The 14,458-nt window shown below is 49.1% G+C and overlaps 1 protein-coding gene across 1 annotated transcript in view; it reads left to right on the top strand.

Moving 5' to 3' along the window:
* Ten-m (teneurin transmembrane protein Ten-m) overlaps positions 1 to 14,458 on the top strand; it is a 787,615-nt gene that overhangs the window by 345,180 nt on the left and 427,977 nt on the right. Inside the window, exon 3 of the mRNA XM_025303695.1 lies at positions 6,517 to 6,882. Coding sequence (XP_025159480.1) covers positions 6,517 to 6,882 — 366 coding nt within the window. The remainder of the gene's footprint in view (positions 1 to 6,516; positions 6,883 to 14,458) is intronic.

Genomic DNA, 14,458 nt, shown 5'->3' with positions numbered 1-14,458 from the left:
ATAAGGGCCTTATTTTTATTATCGCTCGAGTACTAGAAAAATTCTTGATAAAGGCTAATGAATATGGCAACTAATAAAACTGATAAAATTTGTTTTCAATTGCGGTATAATTAAAAAATCTTTAAAAGAACCAGATGGAACGTACCTAGTAAAACAATATCAAACTATGACAATTTTATTACACACGCTTCGGATCTTATTAACTTTTTATAAAACAAAACTTGATTTTGTATATCCTCTTAAAAGATCCTTCTAAGGCCCATATATTAGTTTTCCATGTTAGAGCGTTATCTAAGACATCCCTAAAAAATCCTTCCAAGGCCCTCATCAGTTTTTCTTATCAAAGCCTTATTTCGTAAAATCTAAGGTGTCCCTAAAATATCCATCTCGAGGTCTGATGTGGTAATAATGAGGCATCCCTTTTTAGGGCATTCTACTTTCAGCTTTATGCTTCATGAGGATGGCCTTAATAATTTTTTAACAACGAGAATTTAACAAACAGACCCACCAAGTGCGCGCTGCTCCGACAGTCCGACACGGGAAGGACGACATTTTTCAATGACAAATTCCTCACAGTGTTGTGTGCACGTCTATGAAGTATAACTGGTTAGCTGATAATGAAATTACACACGTCGGATTTTACACGCGAGTGATCTGGCTGGTAGCTCGTAAATACCTGCCGCTCCATTTTCGCGGGCGCCCGCCCCCCCCCCCTCACACACAAACACACCTGACGGCCGCTTGCGCTTTCGACAACGTCATATATAGCCGTACAATCGTCCCGTATAAATATTAATGCGCGTTCGCCGCTTACTGTGTAAGCGATACCGTAGGCGTTTGCCTCGTAACCAGCACGACAATGGAAGTTCACTACGCTCGTTACTGCAAAATATTTTATAAGTCTGTTATCTGTGCGTGTCGGAACGTCGTAACGTTATGTCACGATATCCCGTTGCATAATACCATCCGGCTGCACGCGCCAACGTGTATAAAATGGGTGACACATTCCGCGTAAAGGCTGAAGGAGCGCCGTGCAAGGAAGTCGCGGGGAAATACGATAATTTTATTAAATGCGCAATTTTTCCCCCGTCGCGCGCCGGCGGAATCGATCCAAACCCGGCGGTTCTCATCGTTTTGGCCTGCAAATCCGTTTAAACTTTCAACTAGAGATGTGCGAATCACGAATTTTTATGTCGAATAACATCGAATCGAATCTATGAAATTTAGCATTCGGATTCGAATCGAATCGAGTGAAATCGAATCGAATCATTAAAAAATTTAACATGACTATTAAACATGCAAATTATGATGGAAGATTTTAATATGAAAGGGAATATTAATATTGTAATATCATCTTAAAGTAAGATATATATTTAAAGTAATTTATAATTAAGTTATTAATTATAAGTTAAATTAATTACAAGTTAAGGGTTCAAACACGCAGACCCAGCTGGCCCGTTTTGTAGCTGATGCGCGCAAACGCTAAGTATTTGATTCGTACTCGAATCTTCGCGATTCGAAATTTTCGAATTATTCGGATGCGAATTCGAATAGTTCGTACATCTCTACTTTCAACGTGCGATGCGCATGTTGTCCTAAAACATGTATTATGAGACAAAGGGTGATTATACATCAGAAGAAGATGAACAAAGAACTGTTTCATTTTATCGTCTTTACATCTTCGGGTCGGCAACTTTCGAACCTCAACACGTACGCGCATTTTGCGTTAAAAGTCTAAAGAAAAAATTGTATCTCGAGAGCAAAATAATAAGTCTCATCACGTGTCTCGGTATATCGGCGCTTTAATAACCTCGCGACGGGGTTTTAGCGCGAGTCGGCCGGCGCGCGATTGCGTCTCTCCTCGCGATCGAGCCCGCCGATCGCGGCCGCTGAAAATCGCGCGAAACTACCGCTTCTTGCAAAAGCGGACGATATAATTCCGGGGCGCATGTGCAATCGCGTCCGCGTGCGGACGGTGTGTGCACACGCGCATCATATTATACACATATATCATATTTATGCAGGTATAGACTGCGCACGCACACACGCGCGCGTCCGGTTGCGGTAGCGCGGGAATTATGATGATATTATAGGGGTTAACCTAATCCGCGTTGAAGGTTGGGAAGAAATTTACAAGCCTTCATACACGCGCGCGGCGCGCATACGAGTACTCGATACACGATCGCGGGAGTCTCTATGGTGGCCACAATGCTCCCCCATGGTAACCCGATAATGTATTATGGATACGTGAAACTCGAAGAGAGAATCTCACTCACCGCAGCGCCGGAAAAGCAGAGAAAATGCTCGAGCTAGTATATTCACATGCACGCGACCGTTTCGCGCGCCGTGGCTCTCCCCCTCTTTCTCGCGTTTCCTCGCGCGGATCGAGTTCCCGCGAGTCCAAGTTCCGGGCTTGCTTCTCAGCTCCTCCGACGTGGAGGATGTAATTTTTCGAAGACGCGCAGTCCCACTCGGCGATGCTAGATAATGCGAGACGTACGATTCGCCGCTTGTAGCTCCGGAGGAGAGAAAGAGCTTGCAGGTTAAATATCGATACTATCACTCGCAGCAAGTTGATGCAGGCTGGAGAGTACGGAACCAGCGGCAAGCAGCTGCGGAATTTCGACTTGCGCGTCCGGAGGCTCGTTCTTCGTCGACGCGAGCCCCGTCGAACAATCGTCGCGCCGTCTCGGCCGATTCACGCTGGGAGCGCACAACACACTCATCAGCCTAATTCGCGCCCATGCGATTGTCGTCGGCGCGACGCCATTTTTCAACATCCGTCGCTTTCTCCGCGGTTTACATTTGCATAAATACGACGTTTAGCTTCTCGCGTAACGCGCCGTAATATGAAGCATTTATCCGCGCGCGACGTATTGCGCGCTGTAAAACACTGCGAGCGCCGCACAGTGCGGCCAGATGACATATTTTGGTTGAAAATTCTCTAGAGACCTGAATTTCCAACCGATCATCGACACCAATGGATGAGGGGTTGATCCTGAATAAATTCCAAAGAGATCTGTCCAGCCGAAATTTTGAAAAAAATTATCGGTTCGGGGTTCATGGGTTTAGGGTTTGTCTTAAAAGTTTCGAGGCTCGAACTTAATGTTTCGTAGCTGAACATTCAACGTCGAGTATTATTAGGTTCTCGAGCTATGGCTAGATTGGGTTCTTGGATTATTTGGGGCTCTTAATATATACGGCTTCATGCATCCACGAGCTAAAAAGTTCTCGGATTGATCGAGATTCCTAGGTTGATGGGCTTAAGACTCAAAAATTTCGGGCATACGAGTTTTGGGTTGATGAGCTTCTGCTTCAAGATCGATAAATCTCGAGGTGTCTGTTGATTGGTTTCATAGTTTCAATCCGCTGAATACGCTATTAGATAGAAATAAGTGTCGAATAAGCGAGCATTCCACAAGTTTCTCGCGTTTAATGATAATTTTTCCTCTTTTGGGGCTAGTAATTCGAGAAAAGCACTTTTTTTCAAATTTTGGCAAGACAGCTCTCTTCGGAATTTATTTATTCAGGATCAACCTCATTCATTGGTGTCGATGATCGGTTGGAAATTCAAACCTCTAGAGAATTTTGAAGCGAAAAATGTCATCTGGCCCCGCTGTGCCGCGCCGGTGAGGAACGGGAGAGCGAAGAGGGCGAGCAAGAGAGAGGGGAGGTTGGCGTATGGGATACCAACACGTGTAAGGCTCATACGAGGGTTATTCGAGTGCGCGGTTTAATGTTGCGCGTAATACGCGGACGTCGTTCGCCGCTGCGCGAGCACGTGTTTACGTACGGTTTATTCGATATGCAGTAAAACGCATCGGAGACTGCCTGCCTGCTGCTCATCGTCGAAGCGAACGAGAAAGAATATCGCCGCCGCCACCGCCGTCGTCAGCGTCGCGTCTCACGAGACCGCCGCGCGACGACGTCGGCGACGCGACGCCGAGAGGGCGGGCGAGCGCGGGAGGGTGGTTTTTACGATTTCCATCCGCGGCGGACTGCGGTAACCCAATTACAAAATCACTAAGCTTGTTAAGCGTTAAAACCCCGTAAGTTTGTTTAGCCCGGGGGCCGTTTAGAGGATGGACGGCGGAAAGTAAACAATGGGATGGCGCGCGCGGGCGCGCTCGCGCGAGAAAAGGAAGCGACGAGCGCGCGGAGGAGCGAGACGGTGGAGAGAGAGAGAGAGCGAGGAAATAATTCGGTTAGCGGTGAGTCGCGTTGTGTTACGCGGCTTCGGTATATATTGTGTCCATTAACAGTATGCACGCTCCAACCTAATTATAATGGACCCCTCCCCTCCCCCTGCCACCCTCCAGTACACCGCGCGGGCGCGGGGCCGTGATTGGTACCGGTACTTTTTGCTTTTAACAATGCAGCCGAGCGGAGACCTCCTTTATGCGCGTCCATCCCACGTCCAGAAGATTATTTGTACACACGGGGGCGAGCGCGGATGAAGAGGGGCGAGGGGCTGGGGAAACGGTCAGGGGTGGCGCCGTAGATCGCGATGAGCGCGATGCATTATGCCCGGGTACGCGCGGCGCAGCAAGCCATAATTGAATGTCGAATTACACGCTGCCGATAGATACCGCTAATAACATTTGCATTTCGCTGTAACTTCATCCATCACGCAGCGAAGGTCCTTCCAACGCGCGCGCGCGCGCGCGCGCGCACGAGGCGCGCTATATGCCGTAATCAAACTGAAACCACCCCCGGCCGCGCCGCCTCACCGGAAACTCCCGCGAAGAAGCGGACGACGCGAGACCGGTCTCGTCGGCGAGGACTAATTAAAAATATAAAAGCGAAAAGAGGATACACACAATACCGCGCCATCCGGCCGTTTATCGGACGCGGCGGTCGCGCGAGGAGGCGGCGGCGCGGCGGGGGCGGGGACCAGTGGAATCGCAATTTCCGTGAGATCCAACGAACGGCCGCGGATTCGTCGATAATCGATTCCGCCGGGCCGGGGACACACTGACACACGTCCCACCCATAAACCAAATTGTCTCGGGATGTGGAGGACGAGACGGCAGGGGGGGAGGGGGGAGTTATCGAGAAACACGATTTCTCATCGCCCGCTTCTCGCGAGCGGGAGATGCTAACGAACCACCTCCGCCTCCTTTTTTCTCCTCTCCCGGCGCCGGGCGGTACTCTTGGCGTAACTCTTGACGACAGGTCGATCGATCGGCCGACGCGCGCGCTCGTGTCAAAGACGCCGATTCAGGGAAGAAAAGCGACTCGGCGCGCGCGATATCGATGTCCCGATAGCACGGCTCGCTGATGCCAAGACCTCGCTGGCGCGCCGGCGAAGGAGGAGTACGACGAGGTCAGAGGTCAAAGGCGGGAGGCATCGATCAAAGTTTTCGCGCGCGATTTATCCCGGAGGCACAGCCGCCATAACGAGGCGGGTCGTCGCGCCATCGGCTTTTTCCATAACGTAGCCGACAACCGGCAACTCTCTCTTCCCCCCCCCCTTGCCCCCTCGCCAAGGACCGGTTTCCCTTTTCGCTCGTCGCCTCGCAGCATTTGGCCGTGGCCGCGGCGTGATCGCGTCCCGGGGACGTCCCCGGGACGATGACAACTCGGCCGAGAGCTCGCTCTTGGGACCGATTAACCTCCCACATCGGTGGTCGGCCGGAAGGCCGACTTATGCGCGCTATTACAGCCTCGGCGAGAAAAGAACAGGAACCCTGAAGGAAGAGAAGAAAAAACGACGGACACACGGAGGCGTCACGTGAGCGCGCGGCGCGGCGGTCCCGCGGGAGCACTCGGAATGAAGCGACGGCGATGAAATCATCGAGGCCACTCGCGGCGCGGCCGCTCGAAAGGAACACGTCCGCCGCGCCCGGACGTATTCCCGCGGTCGAACGGAGCGAGGAGAGTGCGGCCCGAAGGATGCGGAAGTCTCGCGTCCCCACGCTATTTGTGCAAGTGCGCGTGACGGTTACGGATTGTTTTTCCAAGCCCCCCTCCCCCCCCCGCTCCCGTGCGCCTCCGTGGGAGCCAGGGGATCTCCTAATGCGTTGCACGTTCTTGTGTCCTTGCTAAGTCAGCCGTTGCGTCGCGATCTCTTTCCGATGTTGCGACAGCTTGCGAGCCGTCCGTCCTCCGATCTCGCGTCACAATAGGATGGACTCGGAGATTCAACAACGCTTTACTCTGCGACTCCCCTCCTCCCACCCGTCACGCTGTCCGTATTAGTGTCTGCTGCACCCCGTCGTGCGCTGGAGAAGACCGGATCCGCCTCTGGGCGACTTGCACCTTTTTATTCCCAACGAGTCCTCCTCCGAGTCGACTTTCATCGACGTTTTCATGAGATTAATTAATAGGAGCGTGTCAACAGCGCGCCTGCGAGTTCCCGTTGACTGGCCGCGCTGCGTTTCAATGAGTCGACGACTCGGGGGAGGTCGGCTCATTGTTGTCGCCGTCCGTCCGTACTGCGTAGCGAAAGTTACACCGAGGTCGCCGCAGCAAGAAAAAGACGAGTGATCGCGGTCGTTACGATCTTCGTTTCAGGCAAGGGACGGCTTTATCCGGCCTACAGTCTGAGCGGCAGCGAGGGTGAGGATAACACCTCCAGTTTGCGTAGTCGCGCCTACCCGCAAAACAACCACCAGAGCAACCAGTCGCATCACAATCATTACAACGCCAGCCAGCATAAGCAGCGTTCCTACCAACAACAGCAGCAGCAGCAGCAGCAGCAGCAGCAGCAGCAGCAGCAGCAGCAACAGCAGCAACAACAACAACATCCCTTGTATCATATGCCCGGCAGTGGCGCCGGTCTCAGCGACACACCTACTTCGGGTAACGCGTCTGACGAGACCCTCACCGACAGTGACCTTATCACCGTTGCTCGCGACTCCGCACTGCTCGTCCATAACGGTGAGTAACGTCGCTTTTCGTGGATTCGCGATTAAAGTGCGGACAATGTCGAGCGTTTGGCAAAATTATGAAAATTATGAATTATCTTTCGATCGTGTGGACAAACGAAGTCTACAAATTTAAGATGGCCGGGGGGTTCCGATTAGTGGCGTGAATAAAATGGAACAAGCTTAAGGATAACCGAATAAATTGGTCCAAGACCAATAGCCGTCTGACATTTGTCATCAATTTCCAAAATGTCGGCAGGTGACTGTTTGATCATGTTCCAGCATTTATTCACGGCTTTCAATTTTCGAACAATTTTCGGAAAATCGCCATTCACGGCTCCCAATGAGTTTTAGAGTACAACATACATTTTTATGTAAGATAAATATAGACTGATTTCTCAAGAGGAGGCAATTACACGCGGAGCAGGCCGTTTTCAAGGATATTTCTACGAATTGTTTTTTAACAGAAACGGTAGAATCAATGGACTTGAAATTTCCACAGTGTATTCATTAATGTTCAAAGTATAAAATAAATTTGTTACCATCTACACGTAAAACTCTTTAAACGCGTTTATCTGGAAACACCATTTTCTTAAACTGTTGATTACGCAACGATTACGCAAAAACTACCGAACCGAAAAATTTGAAATTTTTACACAATATACAGTAGATGTGTATGTAGTTTTCACTCCTACCTCGAACACAGTTATATTTTATTTTATTCATTTTTTTAAACACGATTACAAGTTGAAAAAAGTTTCATTTTCGATACTTTTCTTTGTACAGTCATTATTTTTCTAAACTTGGCTTCACTGCCTTCATTTTAGTACGAGCTATAACCATATATTTTAAAAATCTTTTTCAGTTTTTGGTTTCAGAGTAGTGAGAGGCCTGGAATTATGTCGACAGCAAACGTAGAGCTCGCAAACGGGTGCACTGCATTTTTATCTATAATTCCAAATTGGATCGATTCTTGTAATTCAATAAAATTTATTTTATACTTTGAATATTAATGAATACACTGTGAAAATTTCAAGTCCACTGATCTTATCGTCTCTGTTAAAAAAATTCATAAAAATAATTTTGAAAATGGCCTTCCGCATGTAATTCCCCTCTTAAGGAAACGGGCACAATTGTCACCACAATTGGCGCCAGCTGTCACTGATTGAGACCGGAGATCATTTAAAGTGAAACTGAATTCCGCGAGGGAAAAGATCATTCGTCGAGCGGCAATATTTTTGTCCCCTGACACAATTTTTAACACACTGAGATCGAACATTCGTGTCTGTTGGGACAGAATTTTTCATCCATGATTACTGGAGAAGGAGAGAGAGAGCGAGAGAGAGAGAGAGAGAGAGAGAGAGAGAGAGAGGGAGAAATTGTCCGAGCAGGTGATCTAGACGAGTGCATTGCGCCCGCGAAATCGAGAGGCGGCGTAATTGAGAGACATCGTGCAGGCGGCGGCGGCTCGTCGCGTTAGCCGAACAAATCTTTCGGAGATAATCCGTGAGAAGACAGAACGGTAAAAGGACGTGCGCGACAGACTCGGTCATTCGCAATAACGCGGAATCGTTCCCCTACATTACTCAAACATGATGGATGGCCCTTGCGGCGATGAGGTGTGAGGCCACACACGGGGTTTGTCGTAGACGGGGGTTATCGGCACGCCGGCTTGTCAAGGATGACGTATCGCTCCGAAGGTATACACCATATCTCGGGCCCGTCTAGCCCATCCTGCACCACCTTCATCCGCGTAGCACCTGGAAACCAGCTAGCTCCGGCCAACTCCGTACTCAACGTAGTGGACACTTGCGCGTGAGAGGTATTTATCACCGTAGTCGTCGCCGTCGCCGCCGCCGTCGTCATCATCGTCGCGAGACGAGTAAATCAATTCATCGCGCAACCACCACCAACGACCGCCGACGGTAACGGCCGATTGAGGGAAGAGGAGGAGGAGGAGGAGGAGGAGGAGGAAAACAAAGAGGGGAAGGGAAAAGCGCGAGAAACGCGAATCTCACGTTTGTAAAACGGTGCGGCGGGGAAGAACATCGGGTGGGGATGGGGAGGGGGGAGGGAACACGATTCCTCGTCGCTGATACCTAAAATACACCGCGTGAGCCGCGAGGATATAGAAGCTTCCGCAAATGGATAGATCGGAAGTGGAGTCGCGCCATAATGGGGACGTGTATTCGGTACGTATCGCCGGCGAGCGCGCGTGACGCAGCATCGAGAGTCTCCGGTACGATTCGTTTCCGGGATAAAAAATGCAGGCGGAATCTCCCCCTTTTATTGGACGTAATGCGAAGCCGTAATATACATCCCCGCAAAGCGGGCTCGCTCGCTCGCGCCGCGGTTCCGCGATACTCCATTAAGATTTCAGCTGAATCATAATGACTCCGGCGACTCTCGCCGCGCGCGCGCGCTTTGCGGGGCGGGATGAAAGGGAAAAGCGGCCGCGGCGACTCTCTCTCTCTCTCTCTCTCGCGCGCGCGCGGATTTCAATCTCTAGGCACGGCGAGACTCCGGGGCTGCTCCCTCAACGTGACAACACGCTGGCGCCATCCATCATACGCGCCCGCGCGCGCTCTCCTATTCTTCCACGAGCAAATAATTCCTGGCCCCTGTGACAGACCGGGACGTATCCTGGACGCATAATGCTCCAGGTCAATCCAGCTCTCGGGCGCGCATAAACGCGCAATTACGGCCTGCGCGGATTAGCATGACAGTGGAAATCATCGCGTCATCCGGGGGAGGGGGCGCGTATTAGACGATTACATTACCGTTGCACAGTGCGCCACGAAGCGTCCCGGATTAATAGCGACGCCTTCGATCATGCCAAGATGACACGCGCCTCCGAATTATGAGGGAGTGTCCTTTGTGTCGGAGAGCGAGCGGCGTTTTCTGAACTTCTCGGAGGGGAGTTATTTTCGATCGGCATTTTCGCCGCGAGGCTGGACGCTGAAGAGGAGACTGTCATTCGCGAAACAGCAAGAGCGAACGTTTCACTCGGGGTGGTTTCGGTCAATTGTGAAAGTCCAATGCGGAAACACGTGCCTGGACTCTGAGCATTCTTATTGCTCTTTCGCTGCTTGAATATGTGCTGTCTAAATTCCTCCGGGGAAAAGGGGTGCTAATGTCTTCCTCGTCCGAAAGCGCAAGGGCGAATTTCACTCGAGTTTAGAGCGGGCTATGAGAGAGCGAGTGTCTCGATCGATTAGAGCGAACACTCCGAGTAGAAAAATTAATAGAGCTCTGGTAAGGGCCTGATTATTTTTCTCTAACATTAACCGGGCCCTAATAGGGATAGAAAGACAAGGGGCCCTACCTAGATGTGTAACAAATGGTTTAGCAGGCCCTTATAAGGGCCTTATAGGGTAATATCGATAGAGCTTTATAAGGCAACATTAATAAGGCCTTATTAAGAAAATATTTTTATTATCGCTTGGGTAAAAATATTCGTTCCTTTTATTCCGACAAATTTAGACTGTAATTTCTTTATTTCTTTATAATCTTGTTAGTATACAACAAGAATTTTTTATTTTAAAAATATAGCATATTTTACAATAAAATATAGGATTCTTTACACATAAAAATTCTGCTACTATTTTTATTGAAGTTTGCTGCATCTCAAAACGAAGGCAATACTAGAAAAATCCTTGAAAGACACTAATGAATATGGCGACTAATAAATCTAATAAAATTTGTTTTTAGTTGCGGTATAATTAAAAAATCTTTAAAAGAATCAGATAGAGCGTACATACTAAAACGATACCAAACTATGACAATTTTATTACACGCTTCAGATCTTATTAACTTTTTATAACAAAACTTGATTTTGTATATCCTCTTAAAAGATCCTTCTAAGGCCCATATTAGTTTTCCGTGTTAGAGCGTTATCTAAGATATTCCTAATAAATCCTTCTAAAGCCCTTCTCAGCTTTCCCTATTAAAGCCTTATTTATTAAATCTAAGACATCCCTAAAAAATTCATCTCGGGGCCTGATGTGGTAATAATGAGGCACCCCTCTTTCGACAACGCGACGTTCATCAGCCCTCTTACGCGCGGAAGAATTCTCGCCAGAGTCGCGAAAACGAGATACAGCGATTATCGTTTACCGCGGAGACGCGAAATAAACCGCATTACATCGTTCCCTGATTAACCGTCACGGCACAATCGCCATTTTCATCGTCGAGAGCTGAATGAATTAGGATTTTCGCCAGGGTACAGGCGTGACGAATTTCTCGATTCCGCCGCGCGCGGAATCGCGAGCCACGTTAATGAGACGGAAGTAATCCCCCCTCCGGGTATTCATTCGTCCTGGCTGAAAGCCCTCCTGGGTCGGTCATAGTTCCGGCGCAGGAATGGATTTCGCCGCGAAATTCCGGTCGTGCACTCTAATCCACGTCGCCGTCTCCTCCGACCTTCGATATTCACACGAAGGAAGAACTCCCGTCGCTTTATCACGAACGCGCGCGCGCGCACACACATACACACACCACGGAATTTCTCCTTGGCGTATTATAAATTTCCCGGATAATTAATGTCCTCCCTCGTGCGCTACATGACTTTTTCCCAAGGAGCGCTCGAAGAAATCTTTCTTCGCGGGGCTTCGCTACTGAAACTGCCGTGGAGCATAAATAAGCATTCGAACGCGCGTAAAGCAAAAGTCGCGGGCTCAAAGTTCCCGCAACTGGGCCGGTTAAATATGTATTTCCGCGACTTGACGCGCGAATTATCGACTCGCCTACGCGCCCGCGCCGCGCGGGGAGATGAAGTTCAGCAGTTTCATCAATTATTCCATCTGCTTATCGCGCGGTCATCGCGCGCGCACGCGCACGCGCACGCGCGGCGGCCGTTTTGCGCGTCCGGCTCGCATAATTCATCGCATTTTTCACCATCGCGACCGAAGATACAGGATATTATCGTGCGCTCGGCGCGGCAGTCTTGCCGACATATTTCACAAATATCTTCGCGCCATCGATAACGTCAGCGTGCTCGCGCGCGACGATTTATCAAATACCTTTCAGTAACGCGGCGCTTTTGTCGCCCGGCCGGATAATCACGGCTCGTTATACCGAAGAACGCGCGATGACCGGACACGTCGACGCGTGCGAAAAAAAGAACGAAGAGAAAAGAAAGAAAGAAAAAAAGAAATAAAAAGGAAAAAACAAGAATCGCCCTTTGTCGCGCACGCAAAATATCGGATTTCGTCTGCGCGCGTCTGTTCGCATTAACGAGCGTCTATCGTCGCGAATCTTCGTAACGATCCCCGCGCGCTGTCAGCCGACGAGTTAGTCGCTCGTTAACACTTCGTTTGATCCTACGACTGGCGACGTTTTATCGTTGTCTCGCGTGATAAGCGCGCGATTTAGCCCGGCGCGCTCGCGCGTGCGCTGCCTGTCCCATCGCGACGGAGTCTCCTCTCGGAGAGGAGCTCCGGCAAGAGAGAACCGACGACTCGCGCGCGTTCACTGTATTTCCACCTGGCAGATAGGCGGCGTATAAATAAAAAATCAATACACCCTTTCGTTCACGCATCTTTCCCGCCGTTCCTCCTTGTTCCTTCGCTCACTCTCTCTCTCCCTCCCTCCCTCCCTCCCTCTCCCTCTCTCTCTCTCTCTCTCTCTCTCTCTCTCTCTCTCTCTCTCTCTCTCTCTCTCTCTCTCTCTCTCGTCATCTCTGCGTCACGAGACTCTTCTCCTCTCCGCCGCGTTCTGTTTCGCGCCCAATTTGCGGCCCATCATCGCTACGGAAGAAGCAATTTCTAACTTAAATGAAACTCCCTCTCGCTCGCCCGCCTCGATCGACAGGAGACGCCGGTCTCTTGCGTTTCAACAAGCAGGGTGAGCGCGAATACGGAGCGCGCACAGACGCTGCGCACGAGAGGGGTGCGTTGGAAGCCCCGCTCTATCGCAGGGAATACCCGCGACCGACTACCCCCACGGAGCGCTCAACGAGAGACCGCTTACACGCAACTCCCAGCGTTCCCGACAAGATTATGACGCGGAGTACTCCGGCGACCGCACGCAACTTGGAATTGTCCGCCGCGATCGAATATCGCAAATGTCGTCCCCACGGAACGGCAAAAATCTCGAGCGTATTCTGCTTGTTACGTCACGTCCGATCCAAGGAGGTGGATAACGCGCCGTTACAATTTCTTGTCCTTGGACGTCCCGAGTAAAAAATTGTTAGGGCCATTCTCATGAAGCATAAGGCCCCGGTAAGGTTGAAAGTAGGATGCCCTAAAAAGGAGTGCCTCGTTATTACCACATCAGGCCCCGAGATGGATCTTTTAGGGATGCCTTAGATTTAATAAATAAGGCTTTGATAGCGAAAGTTAAGAAGAACTTTGGAAAGATTTTTTAGGGATACCTTAGATTTAATAAATAAGACTTTGATAGAGAAAGTTGAAAAGGACCTGGAAGGTTTTAAGAAGATGCTTTAGATATATAAAATCAAGTTTTGTTATAGATAATTAATAAGATCTGAAGCGTGTAATGAAATTGTCATAGTTTAGTATTGTTTTAGTAGGTATGCTCTATCTCCGATTCTTTTAAAGATTTTTTAATTTTTTTAATCGCAATTACAAACAAATTTTATTAGTTTTATTAGTCGCCATATTCATTAGCGTCTTTCAAGGATTTTTCTAGTATTGCCTTCGTTTTGAGATGCAGCAAACTTCAATAAAAATAGTAGCAGAATTTTTATGTGTAAAGAATCCTATATTTTATTGTAAAATATGCTATATTTTTAAATAAAAAATTCCTGTTGTATACTAACAAGGTTATAAAAAGTAAAGAAATTACATTCGAAATTTCTTGGAATAAAAAGAAGAAATATTTTTACTCAAGCAATAATAAAAATATTTCCTTATAAGTCCCTATTAACATTGCCTTATAAGAACCCGTTAAACCATTTGTTACACATCTTGTAAGGCCTTTGTCTTTCTATCTCTACTAGGGCCCGATTAATGTTAGAGAAAAACAATCGGGCCCTTATTAGACCAGAGTCCTATTAATTTCTCTACTCGGAGAGAGACAAAGAATATCGCTGTTAGCGGTAAGAGAAGAATCATCGCTTACGGGATGATGTCGAAAGTAGATTCCAGAGCGCAGAATGGAACAAGTCGCTTGGTTTTCGTCGCAAAACCTACAAACAACGAGCGAGAATAAGGAGATGGCGGAGGTTCGGACATTGACGATCATCCCAGCAGCTACTCCCAAGTTCGCGCAGCAGACTGGACGATTGGAAACAATTTCTCCGCCGTGGAAAGAAGATGCCGTCGTCGTGGCTCGCAAGCACACGTCGCGAGCGCGACGCTCCGCGCCTCCGCGATTTCCAGCGGGAGCAGCACGTGCATGGCTGATAGCATTAGCACGATACGTGGATTATCCAGCGCGCTCGCCCGAGTACATTGTCCCGAAGAGTATCGCTAAACCGCTTACCGGCTAGATATTACGTCCCTGCCAAGATCATCGCGCAAACTTGGGAAACTGCAGCTGCACGAGGGTACTTGAGCCCGCGTCAAATCATCGCGGCGGGTGATTGGCCAGGACACGAGCACCACCGCATTCCCAGGCAACTTTTT

Source organism: Harpegnathos saltator, unplaced genomic scaffold (genome assembly GCF_003227715.2).
Source record: "Harpegnathos saltator strain DR-91 unplaced genomic scaffold, Hsal_v8.6 scaffold562, whole genome shotgun sequence".
In the NCBI taxonomy this organism is placed as follows: Eukaryota; Metazoa; Arthropoda; class Insecta; order Hymenoptera; family Formicidae; genus Harpegnathos; species Harpegnathos saltator.
The sequence above is the reverse complement of the archived record's forward strand: the minus strand, read 5'-3'. Positions and strand labels throughout refer to the sequence as shown.